The sequence below is a fragment of the Mastigoproctus giganteus genome, chromosome 7 (genome assembly GCF_048544385.1).
Source record: "Mastigoproctus giganteus isolate SK-2022 chromosome 7, ASM4854438v1, whole genome shotgun sequence".
Lineage (NCBI taxonomy): Eukaryota > Metazoa > Arthropoda > Arachnida > Uropygi > Thelyphonidae > Mastigoproctus > Mastigoproctus giganteus.
Window position 1 is genome coordinate 59,937,391 of NC_143581.1, and position 13,119 is coordinate 59,950,509.

At 37.4% G+C, this 13,119-nt stretch overlaps 1 protein-coding gene across 2 annotated transcripts in view; it reads left to right on the top strand.

The window, feature by feature from the left end:
• The first annotated feature begins 4,733 nt into the window (after positions 1-4,733).
• LOC150082942 (protein spire homolog 1-like) overlaps positions 4,734-13,119 on the top strand; it is a 295,803-nt gene continuing 287,417 nt past the window's right edge. For both annotated transcript variants that reach the window (XM_090376924.1, XM_090376923.1), the window contains exon 1: positions 4,734-4,992. In XM_090376924.1, the coding sequence (XP_090233050.1) occupies positions 4,734-4,992 (259 nt within the window). The remainder of the gene's footprint in view (positions 4,993-13,119) is intronic.

The following is a 13,119-nucleotide window of genomic DNA, read 5'->3' on the forward strand; positions in this document are numbered from 1 at the left end:
ACTACTGCGATTCTTATTTCAACATCCATGCTACATACTTTATAAATGGATTTGTATTTTTTGAAGTGAAACCGTATAATCCCTAATCAAATTTAATTTATTTCATCCTTAAAAAATCGTTGATAAAAGGAAAGATCAGTGCCAAAGTGATAGAGTCATAAAGAAAATTACTAAAAAGGACATTATATTAAAAGTAAAAAGTGTTGACACTTGATATGAGAGTGGATTATGGAAATAGTTATATATAACGACTACTACTGCACAATACAGATATATGATTGGTAGATGATTAAATATGCTATTTTATTTATAAAATTTGCATATCGGACACTTGGTCGAGAACGTAAACTACCTTATTATACCATCGTTTACAAGGGAAAGCGGTTTTACTTATGTTACCCTTTGTAGGAACACAAAGGGTAACGTGAGTCCGGGAACTCATATCGGGTGAGTATGGGCTTAGCATACACCCAGGGTCCTCAGCTGGATATCACCATTCTTCTATTTCTTGGTGATTCCTTTCTACTTCTTACTCTCTCTCTCTCGGGGGGTAATTCAGAATTTTTTTTTTTTTTTTTTTTTTTTTTTTGGCTGGTGCAGCATAGACTTCAGGCTTCCTTGCACCATATGGCTAATAATAATAACAATAATAAGTCTGAGGACTGCCTATGCATGCACGTCACTGTTCATCATATCGTTTTCCTTGATGCTACTCAGAAGGTAGTTATCAAAATGATTTTGATGGATTTTTTTTTTCTTTTGATAGAGTAATATACCTATTTCTTTATTTCATCCTAGATGATAACAAAATATGCTACAGGTAAAAAAAAAAGAACATTTTCGGCTGGAATTTTTAAAGGGGGGCAAATTTTTTTCCATTTTTAGATGCACATGTTATTAGAACTATATCAAATTAAAAATAAATAGTTCTTTAAAGAGCTATTTTATTTAATAACTTGCATAATAATGTTGATAAATTTGTTTATTAAATAAATTATTTAATAACTACAAGTAGTCTGCCGCCTGTAGTCCAATGAACCCCAGGGTCTCACATCTGGTGAGTATGGGTTTGGCACACCCATGGTCCTGAGATGGATATCATCATTCTTCTCTCTCTTGGTGATTTCCTTCTACTGCTGACTCTCTCTCTCTCTCTCTCTCTCTCTCTCTCTCTCTCTCTCTCTCTCTCTCTCTCTCTCTCAGGGTAACTCAGAAATATATTTTTTTTTTTGGCTGGCAGCATAAGCCTCAGGCTTCCTCGCACCATATTATTATTATTATTATTATTATTAGTCATATGGTGCAAGGAAGTCTGAGGCTTATGGTGCAACAGCCAAAACAACAAAAATTCTGAATTACCCTGAAGAGAGAGAGAGAGAGAGAGAGAGAGAAGTAGAAGGGAATCACCAAGAAAAGAAGAGAAGAATGATGATATCCAGCTCAGGACCCTGGGTGTGCCAAGCCCATACTCACCAGATGTGAGCCCTTGGGGTAATATGGCTAATGATAATAATAAAGTGTGGGAAATGTCCAATATACAGAAGCAGCGAACTTTATATTAAAACAAACACCATTAAAATATAGAAATATCGCACTGCTCAAGGTTTTTTGTTTATTTGTTTTTGTTACTTGCTAAAGTATTTAAAAACTGCGTATAATAAAGATGACTTTACTTTCCAGTTTCGCCGCGTGACTTTTTTTCACAGAAGACGATACTCGCAGCTCGCGCACTTTAAAAATTCTCTTGCTGTCGTCCTTACTAAACGCACAGAAAAACTGCCCTCCTTAAAAATTACTGAATTACACAATGCACTCCAAGCCCTAGGGCGCATTTGTTATCGAAAAATATGCTGTATGTTAACTTATTCTCCGTGTCAGCTTAGTCTGCAAGATATATCGCTATCTACCGTTCATCTGGAGAGGTCTGAGTTCGATTTCCTTCGATGACTGGAAGAATTTCTGAAGTACTCTTCATTTCAATCAAGCCTGTATATAGCCAATCTCGAGTGAAAGGATTGGGTTTTCCCCAGTAAGTTATTCCAAGTTTTTCATCAAGCAGAACGTACGGATATGAGCGACAAATTGTGGTGCCGTTAAAATAATAATTTGAATTTGTTTCTCTAGCCTATATTTAATTGCAGTCCTGATAACGTGTTAAAAAAAAACAAAAAACAAGCCACATATCGTATGAAAGGGGAACCTGATTACATTATCTAACCAAATATGCATTTGGATATGCAGGTATGTTGCAAAATTCTAAAATTGGCTGATTATTGAATTCATGTACTGTATTTATCGAATAAGTATGAAGGATCATGTAAAAAATCTCTTTATTTGTGAAAGCTTATACTGCTACTACAATTTAGTATCTCTCATTGTAGCTTTATGGAACACAGCTTTTTTTTTTTCTTTTTGCACTGATTTGGTGCTGCCAACCGTGTCATTGAAATAACTAAACAGAAATGACTTTCTAATAGGGAAGAAGTGGTGTGTTATACCTAGACAACTTGTTGTGAAGGTATTTGCATATGACAGATAGCCGACCGGGCTAGCCGAGTGGGTAAAGTACCTGCCCGGCAACCCAAAGGTCGCGGGTTCGATTCCCGCCTCGGGCTTGGATCAAAGTACTGCAAAAACCTTGGGAGGTGCAATATGGCCACAGAAGCCGATGCGCCAATAACTACCAAATCAATTTAAATTTAAATATGACAGATCAATGACATTATGGGGAAAAAAAACGACCCCAAAAAAAACTTTTCGTTTATAAGCCAAGTACAATATAGCAAAATGACATGCACGTCTTGCTGTTATTAATGTACTGTGATTATACTTTGCTTATGCATGATTTACAAGGGCGCACTGGCAGTTAACAGGAGGGCTGGAAACCTGTGGTTGCTCAACTTTTTTAAAAACTTTTTAACTACAGGATTTCCCCCCCCCCCCCAAGTCGTGGAGACTGGCAAACCGTCGCGATCGGAAAACTGCGAAAGGCAAATACTTAAGCAATGAACGTGTGGGGAGGACGGGGGGGAATTAACGTTCCAGAGAATTAGAAAAAACAGAAGTACAAAATATTAAAATGTGCAAGTTTTACCTTACTAGTTATCTAAAAAGACCGTATACGAGATCTACCTCATGTTGGGAGAGATAGTGTAATTATAATAAAAGTAATAGGTTGATGGAAGAGATAGATGCAGAGGAGGAGACGCAATGGAGCTCGATGCAGTAGCTTGAAGAATGTGTGATCGAAAGCCACTTATCTTTCTTTTCGTTTTAATTTCTTTCTAGAGTTCTTTATACGGTAATACAGTAGCTTTGGGTTTTTCTGCCCTCTCAGCATGTAAATCGGACTGTGAATATCCACTTATATAGATATGACACAATAGACCATTTGAACTAAAGTACTATGAACAAAAATGTCGATGTGTCAAAAATACCTAAGATAAGAACAGCTCTAATAAAATTATCTTTTAAATGGATATTGTTTACTAGCTTCTTTTTTTTTTTCATTTGAGAATAACATATTGTAGATACCAAGTTTAACATTTGTATGATTATATATTGAATAAGTCTTTCTGTATGAGACTCATGGAGAGGAGGACCAGCCGGGAAATTTCCAGGTGTCCTGGTATAGCCAAATCCGGCCACGGGCAGGAAGCTTTTTAACCGATTTATTTAAAGGGAACACCTTCAAAAAGCAGTACCATTCAGTTTATACTCCAACTTCCGCTACGCTATAATTTGCACATGTGCGATAGTCTACCTGCATATTATCCTCTGGGCCACTGCCATAATTATTATTTATTTTTGTGCATAGAAGTTATTCACATTCGAATAGTCATATTTTAGTTATAAGCGAAGAATTATTAACATATTTGATTAACAACAGATCAAAGTTATTTGTGAAGAATAGCCAAAATGTGAAAAAGGAGGGAAAATTTGTGACATTGAGTGCTTCGTGGTCCATAAAATAATAATAAATAAACAGTTCATTTCTTTTTCTAGTTATTTTGTTCATTTGTTTATCCTGCTTCTTATTCTCTGTTTGTTTCGTTTTAATTTTTTTGTTTCAGTCATTTTGAAAATTTTGGTTTTAAACTCAGTAATTTATCTAATGAAATCATGATGAAACTCATTTTCCATATGAGATATAATAAGTTGTAATGATAAATATAAAACAGTCAATTATATGGAAAAGATACTTTTTTTTAACTGTTTGAAATTTATTTCGATATACTGTAAATTGAAAATTATTTAGAAAACAACCCCATCTATTTTTTGTTATTTCTGTTTTTTTTTTTAATCTCGACATGAATGCGACACCTATCTTATCTTTTGTATTATCAGTGGAATGTTCGCATGTCAATCGAAATATTACGCTGTCACTTTTCAATAATAACGTTTGGATTTATTTTTAACGATACGAATTTTCGAAAGAGTATCTTGTTAAAAAGATGATATCAGTAGGCGATTACTACGATTAAGGCGATTAAATCTGTAAACCATATTTAGTTTTGTTTCGATATTTATCTGTATTTGCATAACTGAAAACAGTTAGTAGTTTGGCATACACAGTGTGCTTAAGAAACTTGTCAGTAAGAGCGCCATCAGTGTTCGTTAGTAGGTTGACAGCTGCCTGCTAACTGGTAACTGATGCATTACGAATCCCTGGACGGTTCTCCTCCCTTGGCAGTGGAGTGTGCGTTCTGCGTTCGGTGTCGCAGAGCTGAAACATGGCGGAGGACGGCAAGTCGACTCCGCGATGTGAGCTCGACAGTAATGGGTGTGTGAATTTATCGTCTATAATTCAGTCTTTCAATGCGCCTATAAGTGAAGAACAAGCTTGGGCTGTGTGCTATCAAAGTGCTAAATGTATGATCAACGAATGGAATGTGGACAGCAGCTGTTGTTACTGTGTTTCTGACACTGCACATATTCGAATACACAAGGATGGCACGGTGCACCCGTCGACGGTCAGAGCTCGTAGTTGCGGTAAGTTCAATATATATTGATCTCAAGTATGTTGATGTATTAGAAATTCTTTACAAGCCGCCATTTTGCTCACGATTTCTATTGCAATATTATGTAGTTCAAAGTAAATTTTTTTAAATTATATACTTACCATGCTGCCACTATGGAATATTCCATAACGTTCGCTGCAGAATACTCAGATCATCCCGTTAAACGCAGTTAAATTTCCCGCATCCTAAAGTTCTAGAGCGTTGGCCTTGAACGGTGTCGGCTTGTACAATTATTTTATTTATTTGGTTTTAACCCCTATACTGCCTAAAGTTTGTCAAATATTGCCTATTCTGGTTATTCCTTTTCAGAGGTAGGCATTAGTACAATGATTACACTGTGGAACGCCATGCGGTAGTCAAGCCGAATTTATCACGTGCCGCGATTGATTTCACGTGCTGCTGTTGCGGGAAAAAGCGTTTACAGTACCGTAATGTATTATATTCAAGATATTTGGTACTTATAAAATAGCCAAAAAAAAAAAAAAAACTCAATCAAATGATTGCATTATACTCTTATGACATCATGAAATCTTTTAAAAAATTAATGCGTTACTCTACTGAAATTAACTTACTCTACTGAAATGTTTTAGCTTGTTATTAATTCTTGCACTCTTAGAAGGTGTTGCTTTTTATGGTGGTTGATACATTTACTTTAAGTGGGGAAAATAATGTATGAAAAACAGATATCACACGAGAAATGGTCAAAGTTTGCTGACGTAATATTGCAGAAGAAGAAGCTTGAGGGTAAGGGGTGGTTGTATAAATTGAGTATAATCAGAATTTTCGCATGGCCAATTAAGAATCACAAACGATACAAAGAAGTTTGAGGGTAGAATAGCTAAAATGTAGATACTCTTCCTTTTTTTATTGTGAATGTCAGAATAACTTTTACCAGCAGTAATGTCAAATATCATTCCGTTTCCTCGTGTAAACACCCTGATCATAGAAGTCCCGATCATGGGTATTGAGACCAGCACCGATCCCCCCCCTTCAGGAAAACTAGCCTCGCTGGGTTTGCTATTTCTCTCTTTTGGGGATAACCCTCAGGTTCTTTCCCCCCACCTCTCTTTTTGTATATTCTGGGTAGCGTTAGTTGTATGCCCATAATTCATTTAGAAGTTATTGTTGGGAACAGCACCTGATTTGTTGTTTGGACTAGTGTGGTGAAGAGGTCTTATTTATTGTCGACCCTCTTTTGTTTATAAACCTGCCCAAGTGGAATTATTCACATGGGCAGGCAGGCCACCCCCTCGGTTAAAGATAATATTAATGTAAGTGTTCGGACGAAAATTTCAAACATTTCGATAAAACAGAATGTAAATTGTTTGAAATTAATTTGACTTGTATAAAACTGAAAAGTAAATTTTTCTTGGTATTGCTTGCTGATATAGAATGTTACTGTCTACTTAAATAGTCGCATCAAAATTTAGCTGCAGTAGCATACAAAGCACAGAAAATAGGATATAAAACATCTGTCTTTTTTTAAAAGTTAAGTTGATAAACATTTCTCATTCATATAAATTACAAATATCATTTAAGTAGCCTTTATGTTCTTATATTATGTGCTGCATCACTGAATATAATTTTTTTTTTATTTCAATCTTCCCATCATTTGTTTGTGTGGCCTGACACAATTGATTGATTTATATAGCACTCGTTCAGGACGTTGCCCATTTTGAACTACATAATTTCCATTATGCTCTCAATTATGGAAATATGTGGGCAGGTGTTATATCTTACGTAGGTCACAGCTTAAATGTTATTTCAACTCTGCTGATACATAAATTCCGTAAATTGGCTAGAAATGTGTCTAGTGCAGTGTTTGTCCATTGTGTATGTTGTTTCTGGCCGCTTTGCTAGAAGGAAGGAAGGCGCTCACCTGGAAAGCGTGCCCAGTGTCCCTCCATGCCACGAGGAGGTGGGTCACGGGTATGCATGTGCTGACCTACCAAGTGGAGAGGACAAATAAAAAAAAAATAATAATAAATAAATAAATAAAATCATAAAGAAATAAAAATTAAATAAATAAAAATAAAGTAAAATAAAAAAAATATATATATAATCGTGCCAAAAGCCAATTCCAGCAGTCTCAGTAGGCGCCTCTACTAAGAAGGTGCCCCCCGCGGGTGTAGCACATGTAGCGTAATCACTGTTCTCACCACACCGGGTGAAAAAGACCTGAGTTCGAATCATGGCAATGACGCGAGAAATTTTTATAGTCCTTTTTCACAGCGTGGCTGAGTTAGTGTGTCTCAGGCGAGGTAGCATGGTTTTTCCTTCCAGAAACCCCGGTTATACGTCCAGCAAAACATCAAATCGACTACAGAACACACGCAATTTGCAGACATATTATTTGTGACAGAATATAGCCTAAGTTGCCGCTGCGCCTAAAAACCATACAACAAATAAACAACTAAGAAGGAAAGCAGATATCTCGTATTTGGGTGAGAACGCATCTCCGGCAATTAAAGGCATGGAGCAAATTCTTGCAGAAACTGAAAAATTTTTTTGGTTCCCAGGATGTCCTGTTTAGTTCCCAGGACACGATACCAGTGAAGACCTAGAGGGTTCTGTCGAAGATGTAGACATTGATGGCAGTGTTGTTGAATATGTTTCCAGTCTTCTGGGGCGCCGGAAGTGCAGATTTTTCAAGGTTGAAAACAGAAAGTTGCAAGCTTGGCATTAAGATAGCCATGACTGGAGAGTAAGTAGTGTACGGACCAGGATTAAACCATTTTTGAGTGGACTCCAACGTGGCAAAGGTGACGTTAGGGATAAACTTTAAAGTAACAAGACCCTTGGAGGTAGTGAACCAACTGTCTTGTCAACGCTGCATTAAAATATTCCAACAGCGCCTTGGGATCCGAAAGGTTTCTTCGCCTTGGGATCCGAAGTGATATTTACATTTATTTATACACACAATTCTATATACATTCTCAAGATTTATATACATCCATTTATATATACATGATACAAGATTTATATACAATTTATATACATTCTCACATATATATCCATTCGCGACATGTATACAGATAAAGTGTATTTGTAAGTTATTAGCGGCTTCCAGGGTTTCCCCTATATCCGCCGTTTGTTAGGCTTTTTGCCAAGTTGCCGGCTTAGAAAAGAACTTAAAAGAGCATCAAAATTTCAGGTATATATTTAACTCAAAACAAAAAAAAAAAAAAAAAAAAATGCATCTGATAGATGAAATATGTAATTAGGTGTGCATTAGTGTTGTGTTTGCGTTGTGTGTTAGCCGGCACCTGGCATTTAGCAGTAGGGGGCTGTGGCAGGTTTGTGTCACAGCCCCTCACTCCCATCCCTAGCCACATGGAGGCAGCCAGGATCTACTGTATCTTAAGAGGACACGGACTGATCCGGTCCTGTGGTTAAGTTTTTGGACGTCTGATGTCCCATCAAGTTAATCCTGTGTGGCCGGGTAATGCATCAGGGAAGGTCCCCTCAGAATTACCAGGGCACACTTTTTTGGTTTTATTTCCCCTTAGATATGAAATAAAATAAAATAAAATAAAATAAATAAAACAATTAAAATAAAGTAAAGTAAAATAAAATAAATAAAACAATTAAAATAAAGTAAAGTAAAATAAAATAAGATAATTAAAATAAATAAAATAAAGTAAAATATATTAAAATAAATTAAACTATAATAATATAAGGACTATCATTTACTTTTCGATATCCCTATACCCCATCTCTCACAGGGCTCAGTCCTGCCCAAGAGTGGGAGGGATGTACTATTCCATCTCTTGCAGGGCTCAATCCTGACCAAGAGTGGGAATGAGGGGACAAAGTTTCTTCTCTTCCCCTTCCCTTCTTCTTTGTTGTTGTTCATGTCTCAATCTTTGCTTGTTGTCCATGTCATACTATTGTGATATTGATGGTAATACCAAGGAGGTCACAGGCATGCCTGATGTAGAAGCACAAGCCTCGGTGAAAATGAAATAGATCAAGGGGTAGACAGCCGTTAAGGACCTGCAGAGCACGAGTAGATACAGTCCTTCAGACCTTGCACATTGCCAAAAGCATTTAACGTTGAATGGAATATAGTTTAGACTGGACATGCTAGAACTAGGCTGCTGCTCCATCCTTTGGTATTCTACTTCAGAATTATTACTTCATCGGAGGATCCCTATTATGAACTCACCGTGATCTTCCCTAACACATCCACCCTGCTTTCAACACATTAGCTTAGGCATTCCCCAAGGAGGAGCCTTGTAGGCCTTGTTATTGCTATCCTAACTTCAGCGCTTATGACGACATTTAAGTCCTGTTGGGTAATATTTGTCTTCTCAGTTCGAAAATGTATAGTTCAGCAGCTTATATGACTTCTTGATTATATTGAACTTTTAGTATGCATGTGAATTCCTCCAAGGCCCAATATTTACCATTTACTCCTTCCACAACATTTGCTCTTTCCGACAAATTAGAATGGATTTTAAGTAATTCCTCCTCTGCACTAAATCATATTTTTAGATATACACCTCGATTCTAACTTCTCTTTTTAGTCCAATACACAAAATTTGCTTTTCTGTCCTCTCAAGGTTAAGGTTAGTTCTCTGTTAAGCCCTAAAGCAATTGAGGCTATGAGGCGTCACTATATTTTGTCTGCAATTATGCGTATTGTTCGATTGAGTTTCCTGGAGAAAAACCATGCAGCCCTCGTCTGAGACCGACTAACTCAGCCACGCTGTGAAAAAAAAAAAGCCCATAAAATTCCTCGCATCATTTACAGGATTCAAACTCAGGCCTTTTCCGCCCGTTTTTTGAGGACGGTGAATATAACCACTGTGCTGTAGCAAGGGCAATATTTCATAAGGTTTATGAAATGTGACTCCCCCCCCTCAATTTGGAAATACTTTGTAATCTGTATTCTACCCAAGTTTCTCTTACCACACTAATCTGGTCTTTCATCTCTAATTCCGCCCTTCAGCCTATCATGCAGGCTGAATATTTTAGTATTAAATAGTTAAATATCAAGCTTGGACTTGCGGCATTCCCCACATCAACTCTACTAAAGAATTGAAATGATACATATCGCAGTTAGCTCGAAGTATGAAGCCGTCCAATAGTTTGTGACCCTGATTACTAGCCATAGTGACGTCTTCAACGTCTGGGTCCTCCTTCAGTGGCAAATTTCACCAAAGACCACTAGAACTACTCTGTCTTTCAAATCTAAACTTTCGAAAGTCAGTAGGTTTAATTCTTTCATTCTTACTGCTTATACTGTTCTGGATCCTGATCTCTAGCTTTATGACATTAACAAGATATATATTCGCTTCCTATAATTTTTTAAACTTTTAATAAATAATTTTGTGTATTTTTATTTTTTTATTTTCCCTCTACACCCTTATAGTGATGTGATGATGATGATGTGTGCGTGTTGCGGGGAGGTTATAGAAAAGTGACAATTCGAATTAGTTTGATATCCGAAGTAAAATGGTCTGTTAATTGAATTGGTTCAGTTGAATCAATCAAGAGTTTGTATATCTCTTGACTTTTCTTTACCCAATATTTTTTTCTAAATTAAGAGGTAATGATTAAATCTCAAAATTAAGGTTACCTACATCATAATTTTCAGAAATATAATGTAATGTACAGTGGTTTCTCTGTTTTGCTGGATGGCCGTGTAACCCTTGTCCGCGACCAAGTAACTCGGCCACGGTGTGAAAACAGTCCATAAAAATTCCTCTAGTCTTGATAGAATTCAGAACCCGTACTTTTCCGGATGGTGAAAGGATAGCATGTGCTACTTGTGATAGTACAGGGTTGTTAAAATTAAAGTATCCCTATGTAGAGGGCTCTAGAGCGAGTTCTAAGGCTCGTAGTGAACATAAATTTGGACAATAGGTACAATAAAGAATGCGCTCGCCATTTATTGGAAAAAAAAAATTAGTTACAAAATTTGTCACTATATGGCGCTGTGTCACGTACGGCGCGTAACTATCTTAGTTACGATGGTGCAAATAACTTACGTTATTTGCATAATCGTAAGTTATTGCCACAGCACCACTACTCAGCTCTGCTGTACAGTATAAAAGCAAAGCAGTCTCTTCAAAATCGTACAGTAGATGCAGCAACCAACAACGTTGCAGGAAAAGGCGCTATTAGTGAAGCTGTACTATCAGAACAGCAACAATGCAGCTATCAGAGAATTCCGGCGTTAGAAGCTATTAAGGTCTATGACTGTTTGTGCTGTCCGCAAAATGATTTGCGAAATTTGAAATGACAGGACATCTTGGCGTTCAACCAGGTAGAGGTCGAAAACGAGTGGACTCTTCTCGTGTTGAAGATGTGGCTATGGCTGTCGTGGATTTATCAAGTCAATCTCCATGTGGTAGCGCAAGTGTGCCAGCTGTTGCTCGTGAAGTGGACATGCCGTATTCCACTGTAAGGCTTGTAATGCGTCAGGTGTTGCGGTACTATCCCTACAAGATGCACATGCTAAAGCATGGTGATGCAGATATTCGTTTCACATATGCACTTCAGTTTCTGGCGCCAGTGGATATCACTTGGCCATGGAACATCTTTTGGAGTGAAGCCCACTTCTGCTTAAATGGACAAGTGAATACGCACAACTGTCGCATTTTGGCAACAGAAAACCCTCGAGTTATCCAAGAGGTCCCGTTGCATTCTCCAAAAGTGACAGTGTGGTGTGAATTTACGGCCACATTCTTGATGGGGCCATATTTTTTTGAACAGGTAACACCGACTGGGCCCCGTACCTGTTCTGTCTCTGGACAGCGATATTATGAAATGTTGGCAAATTTTGCAATACCAGAGCTGCAGCAACGTGGGTGCCTTCAGGATACCATATTCATGCAAGATAGTGCGCCACCCCACATTCACCGTTGTGTCCAAAGATTGCTAAGGCAACACTTTAAAGACGAACGGGTCATCAGCCGTTGTTTCCAGACATCTTGGCCACCCCGATCACCGGACCTCACCCCATGCGACTTCTGGTTGTGAGTTTTTTGGAGAACCAGGTGTATCGAGAAGGATGTGAAACCAAACTCTGGCAGATCTGAAGGACAGCATTAGACGTCATGTGCTGGCTATTCCAGTTGATATGTTACGTTCTGCTGTAGAAAATGCCGTTCTTCTAATGGAAACTATTGTTGACCAAAATGGAGGACATATTGAACAATTGTAGCGCTGTTCGAGTGATTTGTATTGCCATATAGTGACAAATTTTGTAACTGTTTTTTTTTTTTTTTCCAGTAATGGCGAGCGCATTCTTTATTGTACCTGTTGTCCAAATTTCTCTTCAGTACGATCCTTAGAATTCGCTCCAGAGCCCTCTACATAGGGATACTTCGATTTTTAACAACCCCGTATTTTGGTCGGAGTAGTAAAGAATTTTATTATTTTCATTCGTTCAGAACCCAGAAGACCTGTTTCATCCACTTTATTTTTTTCATAGCAAAGAAAGAAAACGAAAGCAAAATAAGTTAATCAAAAGAAAAAAGAATTATGTCAGAAGAAAGAAGAGAATTACTTAAAGGATTCCAAATCGTAGATCATAAAATTCATAACAACAACAACAACCATCAAGTCGAAGACTTGGACATTGAAGTTATTACAGTGACTTCATCGACAATATTCATTAATTTGTTAAAAATATATGTGTTATAGTTATTGTAGTTGTTGTGTGTATATTTAAAAGTGTCACCGATCCACAGCAGTTTTGGTGGTACAGCCAGACCTGACGTTCAATGCGGAGATACAATTGAGGTGACCGTGGTTCGAACACACGTGACTGTTCTTGTATTCTACATATTATAAATTGTTTTGACCTTATATGGCCGACCTTGAGTATAGAGACAATTTCTTTTACCACGTCGTTAGAAAGAGCTTGGGTTTGGGGGGGAAGCGACTTATTTCAGAAAGGAACGGAACAGTTACATTAGTTTACGTAGATTTCTACGGGTATCTTTCAATTTCCTGTATTCGCCTTATTTTATATTTTAGTAAGAACGAAAATTTCGAGCACTGCGTGGTATCTCTTATGGAGTTAATATGGTTAACAGTATTATGGTTAACTATTTTGTAAGTACTGAGGTTCTTTGAAGTGGCG